This window comes from Carcharodon carcharias, chromosome 8, assembly GCF_017639515.1.
Source record: "Carcharodon carcharias isolate sCarCar2 chromosome 8, sCarCar2.pri, whole genome shotgun sequence".
In the NCBI taxonomy this organism is placed as follows: domain Eukaryota; kingdom Metazoa; phylum Chordata; class Chondrichthyes; order Lamniformes; family Lamnidae; genus Carcharodon; species Carcharodon carcharias.
Window position 1 is genome coordinate 43,488,885 of NC_054474.1, and position 21,971 is coordinate 43,510,855.

At 41.0% G+C, this 21,971-nt stretch overlaps 1 protein-coding gene across 5 annotated transcripts in view; it reads left to right on the forward strand.

Annotated features, from left to right (window-relative positions):
• The window catches only part of LOC121281298 (solute carrier family 25 member 48-like), a 34,710-nt gene extending 16,797 nt beyond the window's left edge, over positions 1 to 17,913 (forward strand). For all 5 annotated transcript variants that reach the window (XR_005943854.1, XR_005943856.1, XR_005943855.1 and 2 more), the window contains 2 exons: positions 10,018 to 10,151; positions 14,177 to 17,913. Coding sequence is in view for 2 of the 5 variants with exons in the window: in XM_041194171.1 (XP_041050105.1) it covers positions 10,018 to 10,151; positions 14,177 to 14,281 (239 nt within the window). In the remaining 3 variants the exon portion in view is untranslated. The remainder of the gene's footprint in view (positions 1 to 10,017; positions 10,152 to 14,176) is intronic.
• Positions 17,914 to 21,971: the final 4,058 nt, after the last annotated feature.

A 21,971-nucleotide genomic window follows, 5' to 3' on the forward strand; every position in this document is an offset into this window, starting at 1 on the left:
CTAACAGTACTCCTCATTTTCACACACTACATATGCTCTATTTGTGAATGCTTACATTTATATTCTATTAAGTAATATAGTCAACTGTAAAATGTGATAGTTTTTTGACAACATGGTTTGCTTTTATGGCTTTGTTCTGTGTCTTCTTCACTTTGTTGTGCCAGTTCTCCATTTCTATTCCATATACAGGCTATAAGCCTACAACATCTTACCTTTTCAATCTTAAGGTTTCTAAGAGCTTCATGTTCTTTTAACCATTGGGTATCACTTTGTTAATATCCTCATGTAGCAGATAGTTTGTTATTTTTTATTGGAAACAAAGATTTTCAGCCTTACAGTCAAGCAAAGTGTCTGGTGTGATGTCTGGTCTAGTTTAAGGAAGCTGATCTCAGCTAGGGCGACTACTGTGTTTGCAATTGGACTCATCCTCCCGTGACAAGGGGGATAAAGAAAGATTGGCATTTATATAGCATTTATATTTTCACAACATCAGATGATGCAAAGCATTTTACAGCCAATGAAATACTTTTCAAGTGGGCCACCGTTGTGGAAATTTTGGCAGCTAATTTGCACACATCAAACTTCCACAAATAGGAATATAATAATGACCAGATAATCTGCTTTGATTTGTCTGAGGGGTAAATATGAGCAAGGAAACCAGGGATAAGTCCCCTTCCTATCTTCAAAATATCACTATGGGACCTTTTACATCCACCTGAGCAAATGGGTTGGTGGAGTGTCTCAGTTTTGAAATCACAATCAAGAAAACAGCATCTCCAACAGTGCAGCCCCCTCTCCTCATTGCACTGGAGCGTCAATCTTGATTTTTGTGCTCAAACGCGTAGGATTTGAATGCGGAACCATGTGAGTCAGAGGGAAGAGTGCTACTAACTGAGCCACACTGACACATAAGGGAAGGGAGAAGCTCCAAGATTTTCAAACTCTTCATCATCAAGTGACTTCACTGGATGTAGGTGGATGTAGACAAAGTTGGGGTCAAAAGGATAAACTGCTAATGGCATAAATCTACAATAAACATAGCAAATGCTGGAAGTAAAGAGCAGATAAAGTCAAAAGAGAATAATAGGTTAACATCTGGATTGAGCCCACTGAAGGTCACTTCAAACATTAACATATCTGACTGATTGTCTGTAAGCCCCATATGGGTCAAATAGCCTTTTTACACTATCTGGGCTCAGTTGCAGAAGTAGTCCAACTTAAGCAAAGTATTAGAAAGCTGCTGATGCCTCTGGTCTTTGCATCTCAGCTTGGTCAAGACTTTAAGGAGAGGAAGTGTGAAAACTGGCAAAAACATCTCTCCAGAGACTTCACACACTTCAATGTCATAGACTACAATGGGAATAAAACTTGGGAGAGTTGCAAAACTGACTGCCAAGGTATGATCACTCGTTTTACCCTATCCCACAAAGTCAAGACCTGAACCATTTATTAGTGCAGAATTACTAACAAGTTTGAGTTATGTGCTCACATCCACCATAAAATAGGCTAAAACTGATTAAATTGATTTGTAGGGAAACATGTTTTTGCTCCCTCAGGAGAGCGCTCTCATTCTTATGAAAGAAATATATAGAGAAAAGGTAAGGGGTAGCAACAGGAATAATGATTGGATAGGCAAAATGAGATAAGTAGCGGTGATAGGGATAATTGTTTGGTTTATGTATTTAGCAGACTCTGGTAAAATGCATTAGAGAGTGTGGATTGTGTATTGAATGGAACTGGAAATGAACCTGTGGTAATTGTCTACATTTGTACAAATGACATGGACAAAGGCCATAAAATCCTAAGTGCAAAGGGTGACTGCATGGCCAAAGTATTGGAAGGCAGCTGACATTAACTGATGGAAGAAAGGAAAGGGAAAATGTTAAAATACAGATGTTTTGCAATGTTTAAGGATTAAACATTAAATATTGTTAAAAATGCAAAGCAAATAATCCTAAATAAAAAAAGAAATTGCAAGGACATTGTAACTTAACTTTTAGGAGTTATAGAGATCTGTTTATTTATGTAGTAATATTATTTTAAAAAGAACCGGTAGGGCCTTGTAAAAGTATAATAGGTAAGATGCTGGGAGTAGAAAAGAATATGTTAAATTTCAAGTAATTATTTTTTCCAACATTTATGTTATGGAAGATAATGATATTTCTTTTTCAGCAGAGGGGAAGAGAGCGCACTGAGTTCATGAAAAATGTTGAGCTTAGTAATTAAACTTTTATTGAGAAACTAGGTTATTTGTTGGAAAGTAGCCAAGAATACATAAGGAAATAAATAACAGTAGGTGTAGAGGGGTCTTTGACTGAAATTTTTTGAGTATTAAAAGCACAGGTTAGTCTTGGGCATCTAGAAACTGGCATTTTGGCTTCTGATTTTTGTAAAGCTTACATGTGTGACCTTTGGAAATTTTGGTTTGTCAGCCTGGCATATGTAGTGGGAGAAATAGTGGGAGAAAAGCTCACTATAGAGGAAACAATTGAAGAAAACCAGAGGTATAAATTCTAAACCGTGAGTTTATTCAGGAATTCTCACAGAGACAGCTTATCAAATAACTGTAATGAACTGAATGTTTGTGTGGTACTCAGGATTTCATCAATTTAAGAAGTAGAGTATTTTTAAAAATATTATAGTTACAATAATCTCTTCCTCTCTTGGTTTCCCCCTCTCCTCCTCCTGCACAAAATGACCATTTAAATTTGGACTCTATGGCCTGAATTTTTCAGGTGGCGGTCGGGCTCGCCAGGAGTGGTCACAGAGCTGGTGAAAGAGCGTTTCACTCTCCCTGAGGCACAGAGCAGCCTCAGGGAGATTGAATCGATGTTGAAACAGTTAAATAAATGGTTGAAAAATGTATTTAAACATGTCCCATCTCGTGTGACTGTGTCACTTCCAAGTTAACCAGAACTGGAAACAAGGATTATTAATATCCTTTTAAAACTTTCCTCCCACTCATAGTACCACCCATAGCCATGATACAAAAAGCTTCTGGTATAAGTATTTCTGTGCAGTTATGTTTAAGCTGTGTCTGAACAGAAAGTGGTCTGATCGAAATAGAACTTAAAATGCAACATACAATTTGGAACACTGTAAAATATTATCATATTGGAATGCAGCCTGGCCAGATTCAGATGAATGTGACTTTTGTCAAGTGCATGTTACTGTTTCATAACAATCTGTGGAGATTAAAAGAAAAATTTGTGGGTTCTTGCAATACTTAATTACCTTCGTTATCCATGAAAACATTCTGTACCTTCCCATGTGCTCTTCCACTTGTTTGCTACATGGCATGCACAGGACCTGCTCATCAAGGCATAACTTTTTATTTAAATGAAGTTGCTGAAGATGAGCTTACAGATTTTTGGAGAGTCCTTGTAATCAGTGTAGATATATTGAAACTAGTTTCATTTTATTTTGGAAACCTTCACGAATATTTTGCATTCCTGTGGCAAGGTTTCTTTATTTTATTCATTCACAGAATGTGGATGTCACTGGCTAGGCCAGCATTTATTGCCCACCCCTAACTGTTCTTGTGAAGGTGGTGGTGAGACACCTTCTTGAACCGGTGCAGTCCATGTGGTGTAGGTACACCCACAGTGCTGTTAGGGAGGGGGTTCTACGATGCTGATCTAGTGGTGATGAAGGAACATTGTTATAGTTCCCAGTCAGGAAGGTATGAGACTTGGAGGGGTACTTGGAGCTGGTGGTGTTTTCATGTGCCTGGTGCCCTTGTCCTTCTAGAGGGTAGAGGTCATGGGTTGGAAAGTGCTGTTGAAGGAGCCTTAGTGAGTCGCTGCAGTGCATCTTACAGGTGATACACACGTGTGCCACTGCGTGGATGGTGGAGTGGGGTACCTATCAAGTGAGTTGTCTTGTCTTGGATAGTGTTGAGCTTCTAAAGCATTATTAGGTACAGGCAAATGAATACTATTCCATCACATTCCTGCCTTTTAGATGGTGGAAAGTTTTTGGGGAGTCAAAATATGAATCATTCGCCATATAATGCTGAGCTTATGACCTTTTTTTCATTCATTCACGGGATGTGGGCTTCGCTGGCTGGGCCAGCATTTATTGCCCATCCCTAATTACCCTTGAGAAGGCGCTGGTGGGCTTGAACTGTGCAACCCATGTGGTGTAGGTATACCCACAGTGCTGTTAAGGAAGGAGCTGCTCTAGAGCCTCACTATTTATGTAGTTGGTCTTATTAAGTTTCTGGTTAATGGTGACCCCCAGAATGTTGATGGTGGGGATTTTGATGATAATGCCATTGAATGTCAAGGGGAGATGATTAGACTCTGTTTTTAGATATAGTCTTTTGCCATCCACCTGTATGGTACAAATGTTACCTACCAGTTAACAGCTCAAGCCTGAATGTTATGCGTGCTTTGCTGCATGTAGGAATGGAATGCTTCATTATATGAAATGTTGTGAATGGAACTGAACACTGTGCAAAATAAGCAAACATCCCCAATTCTAATCTTATGATGGAGGCAATGTCATTGATGAAGCAGCTGAAGATGGTTAGGTCTAGGACCCTACCCTAAGGAGCTCCAGCAGTGATGTCCTGGTACAGAGATGATTGGCCCTCAACAACCACAACCATCTTTCTTTAGGCAAGGTATGACTCTAACCAAAGGAGAATTCCCTCCAACCCCCAATTCCCATTGATTGCAATTTTGCTAGGGCTCCTTGATATCACACTCAGTCAAATGTTTCCTTAATAACAAGTGAAATCATTCTCACCTCATCTGAAACTCAGCTCTTTTGTCTATGCTCGGACCAAGGCTATAATGAGGTCTGGAGTCGAGTTTGGCAGAACCCAAACTGAACATTGGTAAGCAAGTTACTGGTGACTAAGTGCTGCTTGATAGCACTGTTAACAATACTTTCCATCACTTTACTAATGTTAAGAGTAGACCTGTGGGGCCGTGATTGACTGGATTGAATTTGTCCTGCATTTGTGGACAGGACATACCTGAGCAATTTTCCACTTTGTTGATTACAGTGCTGTGACCATGTCGGAATGGATTGGCTAGAGGTACAGCTAGTTCTGGAGTTATGAGTCATAGGCACTACAAACTATCTTCTTAAACCACACTTCTCTGCTTCCTCTGCCCTCACCTCCGATAATGCGTGCGAGCAGCTTATGGACAATTTTGTCACAAAGAATTATAGAGCAGTAATAATCAGGGATTTTAAATATTCGAATATAGACAGGGATAACAATAGTGTAAAGGGATGAGAGGGACAAGAGTTCCTCGAATGAATTTTCTGCGGTGGTATGTTTCCTGTTCAATGAGAAAAGGGGTCAGTCACAGCTTGGAAATGAGGTGGGCCAAGTGAATGAAGCGTCAGTAGGAAAACATTTAGGGGACAGAGGTTTAGGTTGGTTTTGGAAAATAACAAGAAACAATCCTGAGTAAGTATAATTAATCGGCGAACAAACAACTTTCATGGGGTTGGAATGGATCTGATCCAAGATAAATTAGAAATAAAGTTTGGCAAATTTGGTAACAATTGGCTAGCTTTGAAGAAGAGCTGGTTCAGGTACAGGGAATGTATATTCTAACAAAGGGGAAAGATAGGGCAAACCAATTTAGAGATCGTTGGATGACAAAAGACAAAGGGATTAAGATGCAGAAGATCAAGTGTGCTTGTGGCAGATGTCAGGCGGATAATACAACTGAGAACTAGGCTGAACATAGAAAGTTCAGAGAGGAATTGAAAACGCAATTAAGAGAAGCAAAATAAGAGTGTATGAGAAGACACTGGCAGCTAATATAAAAGGGAGTTTTAAGGTCTTCTATAGGCATATAAATATTAAAAGGGTGGTAAAAGGAGGAATGGGGCTAATTAGGAACCAAAGGGGGATTTATGCAGTGGGGCATGGTTGAGGTATTAAGTGAATAATTTGCATCTGTCTTTACCAAGAAAGAAGAAGCTGCACAGGTCATGGTGAAAGAGGAGGTAGTTCAGACATTTGAAGGATTTAAAATTGATAGAGGAGGCTTTGGATAGGCTGATAATGAGGGAGGTGAGCGTGGAAATTGCAGAGGCATTGGCCATAACTTTCCAGTCTTCTTGGGATCAGGGGTGATGCCAGAGGACCAGAAAATTGCATTTGTTATACCCCTGTTCAAAAAATGGTGTGAAAATAAGCCCAGCAACTACAGTCAAGTCAGTTTAACCTCATCAGTGGGAAAGTTTCTAGAAATGATAATTCAGGAATAAAATCAAGTCAGTTTCAGAAAATTCGGGTTAATTAAGGAAAGCCAGCATGGATTTGTTAAGGGCAAATCATATTTCACTAACTTGCTTGAATTTTTTGATGAAGTAACAGGGAGGATTGCTAAGGGTGTGAAGTATGGAAATGGCATTTGATAAAGTGCCCCACAACAGACTTGTGAATGAAGGTAAAACTTCATGGAATAAAAGGGAAAGTATCAATATTGATACAAAATTGGCTCAGGGACAGGAAACAGAGTGATGGTTCATGGATGTTTTTGGGCTGGAGGAAAGTTTATAGTGGAGTTCCCCAGGAGTTGGGGTTAGGACCCCTGCTTTTTCTGTTTTATATATGAATGCCCTAGACATTGGTGTACAGGGCACAATTTCAACATTTGCAGACAGTGCAAAACTTGGAAGTATTGTGAACTGTGTGGCTGACAGTATAGAACTTCAAAAGAACATAGATAAGTTGGTGGAATGGGCAGACAAATGGCAGATGAAATGGCAGAGAAGTGTGAAGGTCTTCATTTTGGTAGAAAGAACATGAAGAGGTAATATAAAATAAAGGGTGCAGTTCTAAAGTGGGTACAGGAACAGAGGGACATGGGACATGCCACCATCATTGAAGGTGGCAGGACAGGTTGAGAGAGCAGTTAACAAAGCATACAACATCCTAGGCTTTTTTAATTGGGGCATAGAGTACAAGGGCAATGAGGTTATGGTAAACTTGTATAAAACATTGGTTCAATCTCAATTGAAGTATTGTGTCCAGTTCTGGTGCTGTAGTTTGGGAAAGATGTGAAGGCCTTAGAGTGCAGAAAAGATTCATGAGAATGGTTCCAAGGATGAGGAGCTCGGGTTATGTAAATAGATTGGAGAAGTTGGGACAAATTTTCTTGAAGAGAGGTTGAGTGGAGATTTGACAGGTGTTCATAATCATGAGGAATCTAGACAGAGTAGATAGGGAGAAACTGTTTCCATTGGTGGAAGGATTGAGAAGCAGAGGACACAGATTTAAGATAATTGAAAAAAGAAATAGTGATTTAAAGAAATCCTTTCTTTTCTCAGCAAGTGGTTAGGATCTGGAAGCCCTGCCTGAGAGTGGTGAAAGCCAGTCCAATTGAGGGATTTAAATGGATTGTTTTCTGAAAAGGAAGAATGTGCAGGGCTATGGGGAGAAGGCAGTGGAATGGCACTAGGTCAATTGCTCCTTCAGAGAGCCAGCACAGACATGATGGGTCGAATAGCCTCCTTCTGTGATTGAGACCATCATTTAGTTGCGTTTGTCTCTGTCTCTGCCACTTGGCTCCCTTTTCCAGCCCTTTGACCAACCTTCCCCAAAAATACCTGTGCCTGAAGTCAGGTCTTCCTCTGGATTCTATCCCAACTCCCTCGATGCTCATTCCAACCTTATGTTATCGTCCTCCTGCTCCCTCAATCCTATTGCAACTAAACTGCTGACAACTCAACTTCCCTTACCTAGCTGATGTTAACTGATATGGTTAATGTTTTCCTCTCTTCAGATGCTGTTCCCCATCAAATCTGCTGTCATTCCATCATCTCTAAAAAATCACTCTTGATTCTTTTGTACCTATGAAGTATGGTCCAATTTCCAACCTCCCTCCAATGTCCTTGAATGTATTCTCACTTACAAAATTCATGCCCATCTTTCCTACAATTTCATGTTTGAGTCCCTCCAACCAGGTTTCCTGCCCAGCCACAGTATAGAAACAGTCCTCGTTAAAGTCACAAATGGAATCCTTTATGACTGACTTTGATAAACTAACCCTTCCCACCCTTATTAACCTCTCTGCAGTTTCGGCATAGTTGACCACACCTTCCTCTTCCAATGCCTCCCCTTCGTCGTCCAGCTAGGCAGAACAGAGCTAGTTTGAATCCATTGTTATCTAATGGTAGCCAGGGAATAATCTAAAATGGCTTCTGTGCCCACTCGCACTTTGTGACACCTGGAGTTCCTCAATGATCTATCATTGGTCCTCTTCTATTTCTCATCTTAAGTTAACTATTTCTGGTCAGACTCCCATCTCCACCTTACGTAATCTGTGTCCATCCAAAATTGTGCTGTCACTACCTTAACTTGCTCCAAATGTCATTCATCCATTAGCTCTGTGCTTGATGTCCTTCATTGATTCCCCATCCAACAACCCCAAATTTTAAAATCTATTCAAGGCCTCACTCCTCGCTACCTGTGTGACCTCGTTCAGCTCTATAAGCCTTCATGCAGTAACCAATGCAAATGTGTTGCTCGTTCATTTTCCCTTTCACTGGAAGGACAGGTTGTTTGAGGTACTGGGGGAAACTGATGTCTTTGGATGTTTGTTAAAAAACACATCTGTGTGAGGCATATTACTCAGAGGTGAGGGGCTTAGATATTCCTCTCCAGTGGAAATCTTGTCAGAGGTTTGGCACGATGACCTTTCCTCCAGCTGGCTTGGTCTGCGCCAACTCCAGCGGGTTCCCCAGGGTTAACCTCATGGTTATTCTTAGTTGGCTGCTGTTAGTATTCTCACTTGCACCAGGCAGCCTGACAAGAAGTGGGTGGGAACTGGTATGGGAGCGTGGGGGTCAGCATTGCAGGAGAAGGCAGGGTGGGACATGGCAGTGGAGTAGGACCTGCTTCTGGAGCAGTTGAAGTGGAATTTCTTAAAAGAATTTGTGGTGTTTAAAACTGATGATGTGCAGCAATTGATTAAAATCCCTTGGTGGGGATTTAGACTATTCATGACTTCTGGGGAAAATAAGAGAAGCATTTGTGACTGAAAGAGAGCCGGCAGCACTGCTTTGGCGATAATTCTGTACCTTGTATCGTCCACTTTTAGTGCAATTGAGAATCTAGGCCCATATTTCTATGTTGACTTAGATGTTTCTACGAGCAGGTATTCAGAGAAAAAAATAAAAATAATATTGGAAGCATGCCTGAGAGTTGTGTGTCAGAGTATTTGGCTTACCTCTATGCATAGACATGAAAGAATTACAGAACATTCAATGCAAGTATCAGAGACTAGTGATACTAAAGAGCTCAGGAAATGCCATTCCTCTAAACAGGTGATGTTGTATTACAAAATGTAATCTGAAGTGTTAAAATTTCATTTTGTAGTATGTTGTGTGAAAGAATATTAACCACAAAATGAAGTCCTTCCTGATTTAAAGAATAACCTAGGATGAAAGGTGCAGGCCTGTCAAGGCAGAAAAAAAGTAGGAGACTATGCTGAGTGAGTAGGTGGCAACCTTTCCACGTAAGAAGATAAGAAAAATCAAAGGGAAAATCACCTCATTTTCCTCCAATTCCCATATCATGGTTGTGATATAAATGGACATGTTATCATTTGGTTTTATTTTTGTTTTCAGACCCATCCTTGCCGGACTTTTAGTTCTCATTCTGCGGCCAACTGACTCAAAGGCCTTGGTTGTTGCAAGTTGTTTTCAATTGCTCTCATTTTTCTGGCAGCCAGAAAAGCAGCAGTGGTAGGACCAATTCAATTCACATTCAAGATATTATGTTGCGGTAGCAAGAGTGAAACGTCAGCAGGGTAAAGTAGTAAAAATATGATACTAATTGAACTGGTTGGCTTACTTAGGAAACCATGATCCCTGAGATCATCCTGTTACATCATCTGTATATGGTTGTCAGCTGCCAACCATGTGACTGTTTGCAGATAACGCATATAATACACCTTCATTCCAGTGACATGGAATTACTAAACTTTGATGCAGGATTTGTTAGTTCTGAATATTGACTGTTTAAATTTGTGCTTGTAGGAACAATATCGTGGGGCACTGCAACTCCCATGGATGTTGTCAAAAGTCGCCTTCAAGCTGATGGAGTCAGCGAGACAAGATACAAGGGGATAGTGCATTGTATTCAACAGAGCTACCGAAAGGAAGGACTGAATGTAAGTTAATTGCCAATGGGAACACAAAAATTGGAAACATTTTGGAGTGAAACAGATTTTGGACAAGTTTTAAGGTGGAAGAGTTAAAATAATTATACTCAGGTCAGATACAGTACAAACTGGATTTAGGATAAAAGTGCTTATAAACTGTGCCATTAAGAATTTCCATATCAAACACAGCAAGACTTGAATGTGTCGTAAACTCACTGGCTGCAAAATTCAGCTCTGTAGTGTCAGTGCCTTGGGAATCAGTTGAGGTAAGAAATGGGGGAGTGGGGTGGGGGTACTCCTGACTACTTATGGTGAGACCTGCACCAATTGCTGTGTTATGAAGTGCAAGTGTGGTGTGCAAGTGTTAGAGTATACAGAGGTAGGCAGATCATACCAGTCTAGCATTGATTTGATGCCTTACTTGTCATTTTGGATTTTGCCAGCCCTGTTAATGCCCCATCGTAAACACACACAGCTGAACATGCATTCAGTTGCCGCCACCACAGCACCCCGCTGGCGTATTTGGAAGTGGGGGCACTCTTAAAAGAGAACGGATGGCCTACCCACTGCCTTCCCTCACACTCACATTTGCTTCCCAAATTACGGTGGGTAGACAATATGTCAGGCAGCCTGGCTGCCCTTAGGCCTAATGAAGCCCTTAAGTAACCAATTAATGGCCACTTAAGGGCCTCATTCTACCTTTGCCACAATCTTTGTCCAGCTGAGGAAGGTGGGGAAAGGCAAACAGCCCAGCAAGGTTCACTGCACAGGCTGCTGGCAGGCAGGAAGGAGGGGTCCCATGTACCAATTGTGGACACCCCTCCCCCAAAATTTCATAGCCCCCCTAGCTTTATCCTTCACTTCCCCCCGCCGCCCCCCACCCCCCCCACCCCCCCCCCCGCCCTCTCTCTTGGCCTCTAAAACCTGACACAGCTACTCTTCCCCTCCCATCAGGTCTGCTAGGCAGACCTGATCAAAGACTGCCCTTAGCATATTATTTGGTTTGCTACTGCCCTCCCAGTGTTTGTGGTGGGGGGGGCCTCGTTATCATGCACTCTGTGCCCAATTGAGGAACCCGACATAAGGAGGGGAGAGCCACTGAAAACCACCCCCCTGCCCTTGTCTCCGACTCCTGCCATTCCTCTCCCTCCCACAAGACACATCCAGCGATCCTCATTCCACCCTGACATACCTTTGGCTGGGTTCGCTTGATGACCTTGAGCCTTTGGTGGGTGTATTTCCAGCAGCTGCTGCTACTCCCAGTGATGACAAGGCATCTGCTGGCCTCTGATTGGCCAACAGCTCTTGGCGGGCAGGACTATTTCCACTGGGTCCTGAATCCCAGGGAAGGCCCAATGGAGGCCACTTAAGTGCCTGAAAGACATTTACTGTCGTTAGGCCTCCCCCACGAAAAGACAGATGTTCCCCAATGGCTCTCCAACCAGTGGATGAGACCCCCATTGGGTGATTAAATCCCATCCATCCTCTCGGTATCTACCCAGTCAAGCCCCCTCAGAATCTTATATGTTTCAATAAGATCACCGCTCATTCTTCTAAATTCCAATGAGTATAGGCCCAATCCTTCCCCATAAAACAACCAGCCTAACAAACATTCTCTGAACTGCTTCTAATGGAAGTATATCCCTCCCCAAGTAAGGAGACCAAAACTGCACACATTAGTGTGGTCCCACCAACGCTCCGTACAGGTGTAGCAAGACTAGCATCTAACATACGATGCATTCAAATTGGATCATCGATATCCCTCATCTTGATGTGTACCAAAAATATGCAATGAACAACTAAAATGGTGGATGTGTAAGTAAAAAGGAAGAATTTCAATTATGATCCTCAGCTGTTTTGACCCAGCAGAAACTCTTGCAAGTGAAAATCTAAAGCAAAGACATAAGGGCTTGACAAATAGCGACACTCATTTTGTTATTGCTTGGGCCACCTTTTTGTTAGCAGTCAGGAAGTAAAAATAACATCAGTCCCTATTATGTGAGTATTGGGGCTTTCTGCTGGGGCAGGTGGCTGATATCACTTGATCTCACTAGAGCTGCAATGTTAGTTTACTTGAGAAAGGGGAAATGAGTACAGTGCTTTAAATATGGATAGCTCTCAAAAGGTGTTGTTTTTAAAGTATACATTGAAGACGAAACCATCCAAACAAAATCAATGTGTGTATTTTAGGCTGACAAATTTAGCATAAGGAATGTTGAAGCTCAGAAGCATGGCTGCAGCCCCCTGCATGATATGTTTCCAATTGCTAAAGAATTTGTATGAGGAAATATTCTTTGTTTGCCAGGTGCATCCATATAGACAGATAGGTATCAGGGGAGGGGTACCTCTCACTGTCAATTTTCGAACATAGGAACAAGGAGCAGGAGTAGGCCTTTCGGCCCCTCGAGCCTGCACTGCTATTCAGTAAGGTCATGGCTGATCTGATAGTAACCTCAAATCTGCATCCTACATACCCCCGATAACCTTTTACTCCCTTGCTTACCAAGAATCTATCCATCTCTGCCTTAAAAATATTCATAGACTCTGCTTCCATTGCCTTTTTGGGAAGAGAGTTCCAAAGACTCACGGCCCTTTGAGAGAAAAAGTTTCACCTCATCTCCACTTTAAATGGGCAACCCCTTATTTTTAAATGGTGAACCCTGGCTCTAGATTCTGCCACAAGAGGAAACATCCTCTCCGCATCCACCCTGTCAAGTCCCCTTAAGAACTTATATGTTTCAATCAAATCACTTCTTACTCTTCTAAACTCCAGCAGATACAAGTCTAGCCTGTCAAACTTTTCCCCATACCACGTGTTAGTCTGGTAAACCTGAGCTGCTTCCAGTGTGTTTACAGCCTTCCTTAAATAAGGTGACCAAAACTTGCACACAATACCCCAAATGCGGTCTCACTAGTGCTCTGTATAATTGAAGCATAATCTCCCTAATTTTGTATTCAAGTCCCCTCAGAATAAATGATAATATTCTATTAACTTTCCTAATTACTTGCTTTACTTACATACTAGCCTTTTGCGATTCATGCACTAAGACACCCAGATCCCTCTGCATCTCAGAGCTCTGCAGTCTCTCACCATTTAGATTATATGCTTCTCTTTTATTCTTTATGCCAAAATGGACAATTTTAAATTTTCCCACATTATACTCTATTTGTCAGATCTTTGTCCACTCACTTAACCTATCTAAATCTTTATGTAGCCTCCTTAAGTCCTTGTCACAACTTATTTTCCTACCCAACTTTGTGTCATCAGCAAATTTGGTAACCATCCCTTCATCCGAGGCATTTATATAAATTGTAAACAGTTGAAGTCATAGCACTGATCCCTATAGCACACCACTCATTACATCTTGCCAACCTGAAAGAGACCCATTTATGCCTACTCTTTGCTTCCTGTTAGCTAGCCAATCTTCTATCCATGCCAATATGTTACCCCCTTTCCCATGAACTTTTATTTTCCGCAATAACCTTTGTTGTGACACTTTATCAAATGCCTTCTGGAAATCTAAGTACAGTACATCCACCTGTTCCCCTTTATCCACAGCACATGTTACTCCTCAAAGAACTCCAAGAAATTGGTTAAATATGATTTCCCTTTCACAAAACCATACTGACTCTGCCTGGTTACTTTGAATCAGTGCCCTGCTATAGCTTCTTTAACAATAGCTTCTGACATTTTCCCGATTACTGATGTTAAGCTAACTGGCCTGTTGTTTTCTGCTTTCTGTCTCTCTCCCGTTTTGAATAATGGAGTTACTTCTGCTATCTTCCAATCTAATGGGACCTTTCCTGAATCTAGGAAGTGTCTGAAAATTAAAATTAATGCATCAACTATCTAACTAACCACTTCTTTTAAGACCCTAGCATGAAGACCCTAGGCTGCATGCCAATGCTTTCAGTTGGGGAAATTGCAGTCGCAAGAGGAGGAAATAATCGCATCATACAAATGAACTAAAAACTTGTATATCGAACTTTTACTGTCTGGGGGAGATATTAAAAATGTTTGTTTTATTTACTAGGTATTTTTTAAAGGAGCAGCCTTGAATGCTATTCGTGGATTCCCTATGAGTGCAGCCATGTTTTTGGGATATGAACTCGCACTGAAAGCATTGCGAGGTCAATAAGCAGAAAAGTAACATTTGACTTCTGATGTTTATCAAACTTGACGAGTTGCACAGTTCTTTACCCCGTCCAGCAGTTGATCAAATTTATAAAAATTGACTCTTCGTTCCTTGGCTCCTGATTTCAATTTGCCACAACTCATTTTCAGAAAGAGCATTAGAAGCCAAAGAGACAACTTGGAATGATGGTTTGCTTCAAAAGTTATGTGCAACGTCTACTGGGAAAATAGGTTGAATGTATTAATGGAAATCACGAAACATTGAGGAGCAATCATGAGGGAGGATCTTTACTTGAAACATAGACTGACTAATTTCCATTTCACTACAAAGGCTGCCTAACCTGCTTTTTCTGGCTTTTGCTGTTTCTGTTTTTAGAGTTAGAGGTGGGGAGGGAGTTAATTGGCAGAATTAATGGGAGATGAAAATCATACAGCGACTCACAGAAGATATCTAAGTAGGGTTGCCAACACAAGTTGGACTTGTTCTTGGAGGTTTCATCACACAACCACCTGTTTCCAACCAGTTGCTCGCACAACAGCTTCCCACCACGACCCCCGCCACACCCACCAATATTTTCAATATTCTTACAACTAATGAAAAGTGTAAGGAAATGAAGAAGAAACAGTTTTTTAAATGCCTCTATGAATTTTATCCTGGGCTGCTGGCAGCAGTGTCCTCGAGATTCACCTTTAATTCCTGAAGGCTCCAAGATAATCCTGGATATTTGGTAACCCGATGTTCAACTGTTTTGGATGAATTAATTGTTCAGAATTGTTCTAATCATCTACCTATCATCAGATTGATTTGTATTAGAAAATCACAGCAAGAAAAACATAATAGGGAAAAAAGAAATGACCATAGATTTCACCTTCAGTGTTTACATATTTAAAACTTTATTGGACATAACTTACAACTTTTTTGATGAATAATTTTATAATTAAGTGACAAGAATAAATTACATTATTTTTACATTAAATAACAGAAGATGAACATTGTTGTTGCTACTTTTGGTGATGTCTGAAGAAGCATGGCCTAATTGCTAGGTTAGTTGAGAGCGTCTAAAAATTTTGGCCCAAAAAACTTGACATGTTAATGACAGTAATGTTAATGCCAAGAACTAATGCAGGCTTTGTCTCATGGCACAGAACTGTGTGAGGAGAGAGAGAGGCTGGGAGGAGAGAAAGAAATAGAGCAAGTGTGGATCTGGCTAAGCCAAGTTATTTTACAGAATGAGAATGGGAACAATACAGATTTTATATGAGAGAGCAGGTCTGTAGGCTGTGTGACCAAGAAGGGCTGGGTTAATATAGGCTTTGTAAGAGATGTAGCTGTGTATGCGTGTGAAAATACAGATGTGTGTGTGAAAGACAGTGACCTAATAAAGGATGTAATACAAACTAGAAGCAAGAAACAGAATGAAACGAGAAATATGAAGGGGTAAAGTAGGGGAAGAGAAAGCTGGGAGAAATAAAGAAACTGAGTTGAACAGAAAAGAGATTGTGGGACTGAGAAAGAAAGACAAAACACACACACACACACACACACACACCCCCCTCATCCTAATATGCCTGGAGTTTAATATTTTCTTCCATTTTCTGCTTTCAAGTCCAGAATGTTTAATTTCTTTAAGATTTTAGTGTTGGAATTTCATCAGTTTATGAAAGAGGGCAAGGAGGGAAACCATAGGTGAGTGAGAGCTTGAAAAATTGTTGAATGCATGGACTAGGGAGTTAGGGCAAAGATATCCTCCTTTCTAGCTATCAAGAAGAACTTGCATTTATATAATGCGTTTAATGTTTAAGAAAAAATCCCAAAGAGCTTGCATCTTGTATAGAGAGAATTAAGTCCAAAGATGGCATCCTGTGAGTTTACAGCATAAATGAATAGTACGGCCAACTCAACGTTGCACCTGTAGATACAACTCATACATACTCCTTAAAATGCTTAAATTCTAAGTGTTAAATAGAATTCAGAGGCTGGCAAGAAGCACATAGGGTTATCATAGGCATTGAGTTGGCAGGGGTAGTTAACTGGGCATCAGAGTCATCAATCTGCATCAGGATATATATTTCAACATTAATGTGGAGCACAGCAAAATACGCAGAGAGATTTCTCGTAAAGTCATAGAGCGCAGAAGGAGGCCATTTGGCCCATCATGTCTGTGCTGGCTCTTTCAAAGAGCTAACCAATGAGTTCCACTCCCCTGTTCTTTCTCCACACCCTTCAATTTTTTTCCTTTTTAGTCATATGTTTTGTAAATATCTTGCCTCTGTTTGCAGATGGATGCTATCTAACTGAGAAGCCTTCAGAAAGGATTAATGAAAACTCCATTTATTGAATAAATGTATTCAAAATATTCTGTATTTATAGGAGCAGACTAGCCCTATTGAAAAACATTTGTCCTCACGATTGATTCCATAGCACTATAATATTGCCATCCTGTTTCTTCCATGAAGATCTAGCGCCCCTTCAGGGTGCCAGTCTTTCCGTATGTGTATTAAATGTTGATCTGATTCACAGGCTACTTACAGCTGATGACAGAGATGAAAGCCTTGATCTTGGTGCTGACAGACTCTCTGCTAAGCTGCTAAGCAAGATGAATTGTGTTTTGCTGGTGAACTTTTAAATGGGTGCACTTCAAGGCACAATCTTATTCTGTAGCAAAACAATTCACTTTCTGCTGCCCAGTAAAAATTGGTTGGCTAATTATAATCATGAAAACATGCTAAAAAGGTATAGTTGGGTACTGGGAGATTAGACTGGGAAATTCACAAGGGTATTTTTTTGTCATCTGGTCCATTGGTGTCACATAGAAGTTATGTTGTCCTTTTCCCTCTGTGGGTTACTGATTTCTAATGGTAATGTGATTATGTTGGCTTTTGTGTTCCTTTAATAGCTCACTGTACAAAAAAAAAATGCAAAAGTAGAATAATATTATTTATGTTCTTCATAATAAAATATGTCTGCATTACAGGGTGTAAGTCAAACAAATCTTCAGCATTCAAGTAGAATTGATCTCACCAATGTTCAGATTGATAGAGTTTGCAAATCCCAAATCCTCATTTGTATATGCTGTAAGCAAGATGTTCATATTACCAGTTTACCATGTCTTCTATCATCTTTTATCAACTGATATGGCAGAATATATTACTTTATTTCATTGTAAATTAGATACCATGTATCTGAGTTTTACATTACTGATGTAAATACTATTTGTGACAGGCTATAAAAAGGTCTGATGACCCTTTTGTGTAGGAAGTAATTTCTTTGCTGTTTGTACATTTAAATCCTATTTTAAGTTGCTATCTATAGGTGGTGAACCAAATTGCACAATATTACATGGCCTTGAGGGATAAACTTTTGATCCACTGTTCTGCTGTGTCCCCGTTCTCATCTGTGGGAAGGCAGCAATCAGAGGCCAACCATATCTCTGGAAGGAGGGACACCTGCGCTGCTGATATGCGTCTTCTAATGTATTGATAATATCCTGGAAGTGAGTTGGTTGCAGTTTTGACTGAGGCATGTATCTGGCAGAATCAGGAACACTAAGCGACAAAATATAACATTGATATATCTGTGCAATATGTAATGCATTCAGAGATTTGATCAACAATAAAGAATAATCTAGCCAGAAATTCACTGACTCTTGATTTCAACTCAATTTCAAAATTTTAGATTTAGGAATGTATAAAATGTTGTGAAATGCCAAGATTGTGCAATGTGTTATTGAATGGACCAGCTATAGGGAAGGCAGCCAGAATACTTGCAAAATTACAAATAATTTCAAGCAAGGAAGAGAATTTTTACATGCTTCCTTTGTCATGATATATTCCTGGATGTTTTCTTAATTCCCAATGAGTTTTGTAGCATTTTCCCGCCCTTCAGGGGGGGGTTGTGCAGGAGCGGGCACTGGCGGGTGGGTTCCTGATCGGTGCCCCTGGTTGGGGGCATGCCACCATTTTTCGTGGGCGGGCCAATTAAGGCCCACCCAGCGTGGCGCCCGCTTGGAAGCGCTGAGTGCTCCCTGTGCCAGTGGGTTAGATTCCCTCAGACAGGGAAGATTCCCTGAGCCGGGAGTGCACTCTCATGCGCATGCGTGCAAAAGAGCGTACAGATCTCCCTGGGGCAAAGTGCTGCCTCAGGGAGATCGATGGAAATTATAAAAAATTTTTAAAGGTTAGAAAAAATTTTCCTGACATGTCCCCTCATGTGACACTGTCAAATGTGCTGGGACATGTCCATTACTTTTGTTTAAAAATATTCTAAAATCTTTAAATCCCTCCTGAAACCTCATCCCGCCTCTGGATGATGTTTCATGCTTTTTCGGAAGGCCGCCTGGGCTCTTCGCCTGCCTGCCAACCTTAAGGTTAGATGTCAGGTCCATTCGGCTGTGCACCCGCTGAACTGAAAGTCTAAATGACGCGGGAAGGCATTGGGACGACCCGCCCCCACTCGCCAACCGGGAAAAACCTGCCCACTCAATTTGGTGGGGTTTTTTTTACAGCCATGATGGAGTGATTCCTTAAGTTTAGGTACTAAAACATTTCAGTGTGAAAGGACATGGGAGCTCACCACCCCATTTTTCTATGTGATGATTTCATCATGATGAAACCTTCTGAAGAAAGGATGGAAATTCAAAATGTCAGTCATGTGTCCACACCAGCTAGTTATACATTGGTAACAGAAGATTTGTAATGGATGCAGGTTAGTAAGATGATGAGAAGAAAAATAATGTAAACAGGGTTCAAGATTAAAGTTAGTGAAATATATAAAACAGAATAAGATAGTCAAACTGCTGTGGGGAGACAGCACTGCAACAGGATTAGTTTGGATTGCTCTAGAAAAGCAGAAATACAATAAGGTAAACAACCACTTATACTCTTTAATGATCTGAAGAGTCACCACTCTATTACTATAATACAAAGAACAGAAAACAATTAGGATTCAAGAAAACAAATACTCATCAATCAATATTTTTACTTACTAATAAGTACTTTTTGCTCAGGAGGTTAATTCTAACTGGCACTTAAAATGCCTTGTTTGTGCTTTAGATTTATCTTTTAATTTCTCGCACTTTGTTATTACACTATATTCTGATCCATAAACATTGATTTCTGGCAGTAGGCTGTTTCTATTCTTTCTTGGGATGTGGGTGTCACTGGCAAGGACAGCATTTATTGTCCATCCTTAATTGCCCTTGAACTGAGTGGTTTGCTAGGTCATTTCAGAGGGCAGTTTAAGAGTCAATCATTGCTGTGGGTCTGGAGTCTCATGTAGGCCAGACCAGGTAAGGACAGCAGCTTTCCTTCCCTAAAGGACATCAGTGAACCAGATGGGTTTTTACCATCTAAGTTTACCAACTACCGATGAGAGTTGTCATGGTCACCATTCCTGCTGCGAGCTTTTTATTCCAGATTTGTGAATTGGATTCAAATCCCACCATCCTATGCCACCATCTCCCCATTTAAATAATTTAACTAAACTGTGCATGTTCTGCTGAATCGCCCCGTGTATGATTCTTGTGCTGTGAAGAAGGCATTTGTGATCACTCACTTTAAGATCAATTCAACTGAGCAGGGTGTCATGTGATTTGTTCAACCAATGTGTGGCTAGCACAGGGGAATCAATTCTAGGGAGGGGCTTGCTTGGAAAAATGGCTGTATGAGGGGCTGGCTGGATACAAGCAGCAATGGAAGTCCTCGTGTAAATAAAGGTTGTTTTGTTTGACTCAGAAGCCTCCCAGAGTGCGTTTCTACAGCATTGGCGTACTTATTAATGCCTCATAATTGCATCTTATTCCTGTGTTTTATATTCTGAACGGTGGTAGCATCAGCCTGGAGGTTTCACTCGTGCCCACATGACATAATGGAATTCTATTTCAGATCAGCTCATCCTACCCACAAACCATTGTCTTAATCTTGGACTCAATCCAACTATTTCACCTCCTGAAGTTTCTACAGTTTCTCTGAGAGAAAAGGATATGGATTTAAACAAGTTACACCACAGGTTATGATCACAGATTGGAGGACACAATTATAAATTGAGAAACACTGCACCAAGCCTTGAATGAGAACATTTGGTGTTGGAATAGATCCTTAGTTTAAAAAATATGAATCCTATATTCCTCCACAGAGGAAATAATTAAACAAAATATTACAGTAATGGGAAATTGACCCAAAATGTTAACTCTGATTTTCTCTCCACAGAAGCTGCCGGACCTGCTGAGGATTTCCAGCATTTTCTATCCTTAATATGGAGGGATTGATTACCCTATGTGGCACCAAAGATGAAAGCCCCCGGTTACCTGGAAGGACAAGCGAAATGAATTGTTCTCCTTGGAGTGGAAAAGATTAAGGGGAGGTTTGACAGAGGTGTTTAAAACCATGGAGCATTTTGATTGAGTAAATAAATGACAGAAAAGTTGGTAACAGATTTATGGCAAATGGCGAAAGAACCAGAGCCCACATAATGAAAAATATTTTTACCCAAGAGGGTATGATGATCTGGAATGCTTTGCCTGAATAGGAGGTGGAAGTAGATTCACTATAACTTCCATAAGGGAATTAGATCAATACTTGAAGTAGAAAACTTTTTAGGGAAGTGGGATTAATTGACTTTGAAAGAGCTAGCCCAGATATAATGGCCTGAATGGCCTACTGTGTTGTATTGTTCTATGATTCAATGTGCTGATCACATCAAATCCCTTTATCATTTTTCACGATTAGATCACATTTCAACCTTCTAAACTTAAGTGAACACAAATCAAAGTCTAAGCAACCTGTCCTCATAGTTAACCATTAAGTCCTGGTATCGCTCTGGTAATTTGCCCTGTATTTCCCGCCTCCCCCCTCCCCCCCACCAATGCCAGCATATCCTTCCTGAAATGCTCAGACATGAAACAGTACTTCAGGGCCTCAACTTTTTCCGCGTCAGCTGGGCTCAGCAGGCGTGGGTAGCCATGGAGCCAGCTGCTGCCCGTGATCGGCTCTGCACCACGATTTCATGCGGGCGGGCCAATTAAGGCCCACCCTGCGTGGAACGCAAGAGGAGGGAGAGTGGGATTCAGTGCTCTTTCACACGTGCGCGAAAGAGCGCTTCAATGCGCTACAGAGCGCTTCAATCTCCCTGAGGCACAGAGCTGGGTCAGGGAGTTTGAAACGATTGTTAAAAATAATAATTGAAAACCTTGAAAATTTAATGAAACATGTCCCCTCATGTGACTGGTGTCACATAGGATGGGACATATTTTTATTTTCCAAAGAAACTTTTTATTTAAGTTGTAAAAGCTTTAGGAAACCTCATCCCGCTCGTGGATGAGGTTTCCTAAAAAACGTAAAGGCCACTTGGCCTTTCAATTGTCGGCTGGTGTGCACCCGTTGAACGAAATATCGCGAGACAGCGCAATAACATCAGGACACATGCCAGGGATAGCCTCATCTGTACAAGGTTTGCACATAATAATGTAATTTCATGACCATTGCTCCATCACCAGACCTGCATTGCCTTCCTGGGGTGTGGACCCAGCCCTGCCATACTTCCTTGCAGTGTTAACTATAAACCTGCATCCTCTACCACCTAGAATAGAACAGGGAACACAGCTATGTCACACACACTTGTGAGTGTTGGTGCTAAAAACCCCTTAGGGATACGTGGCACACATGTAACAGCCGGCCTTGCCCAATTATTCTGATCC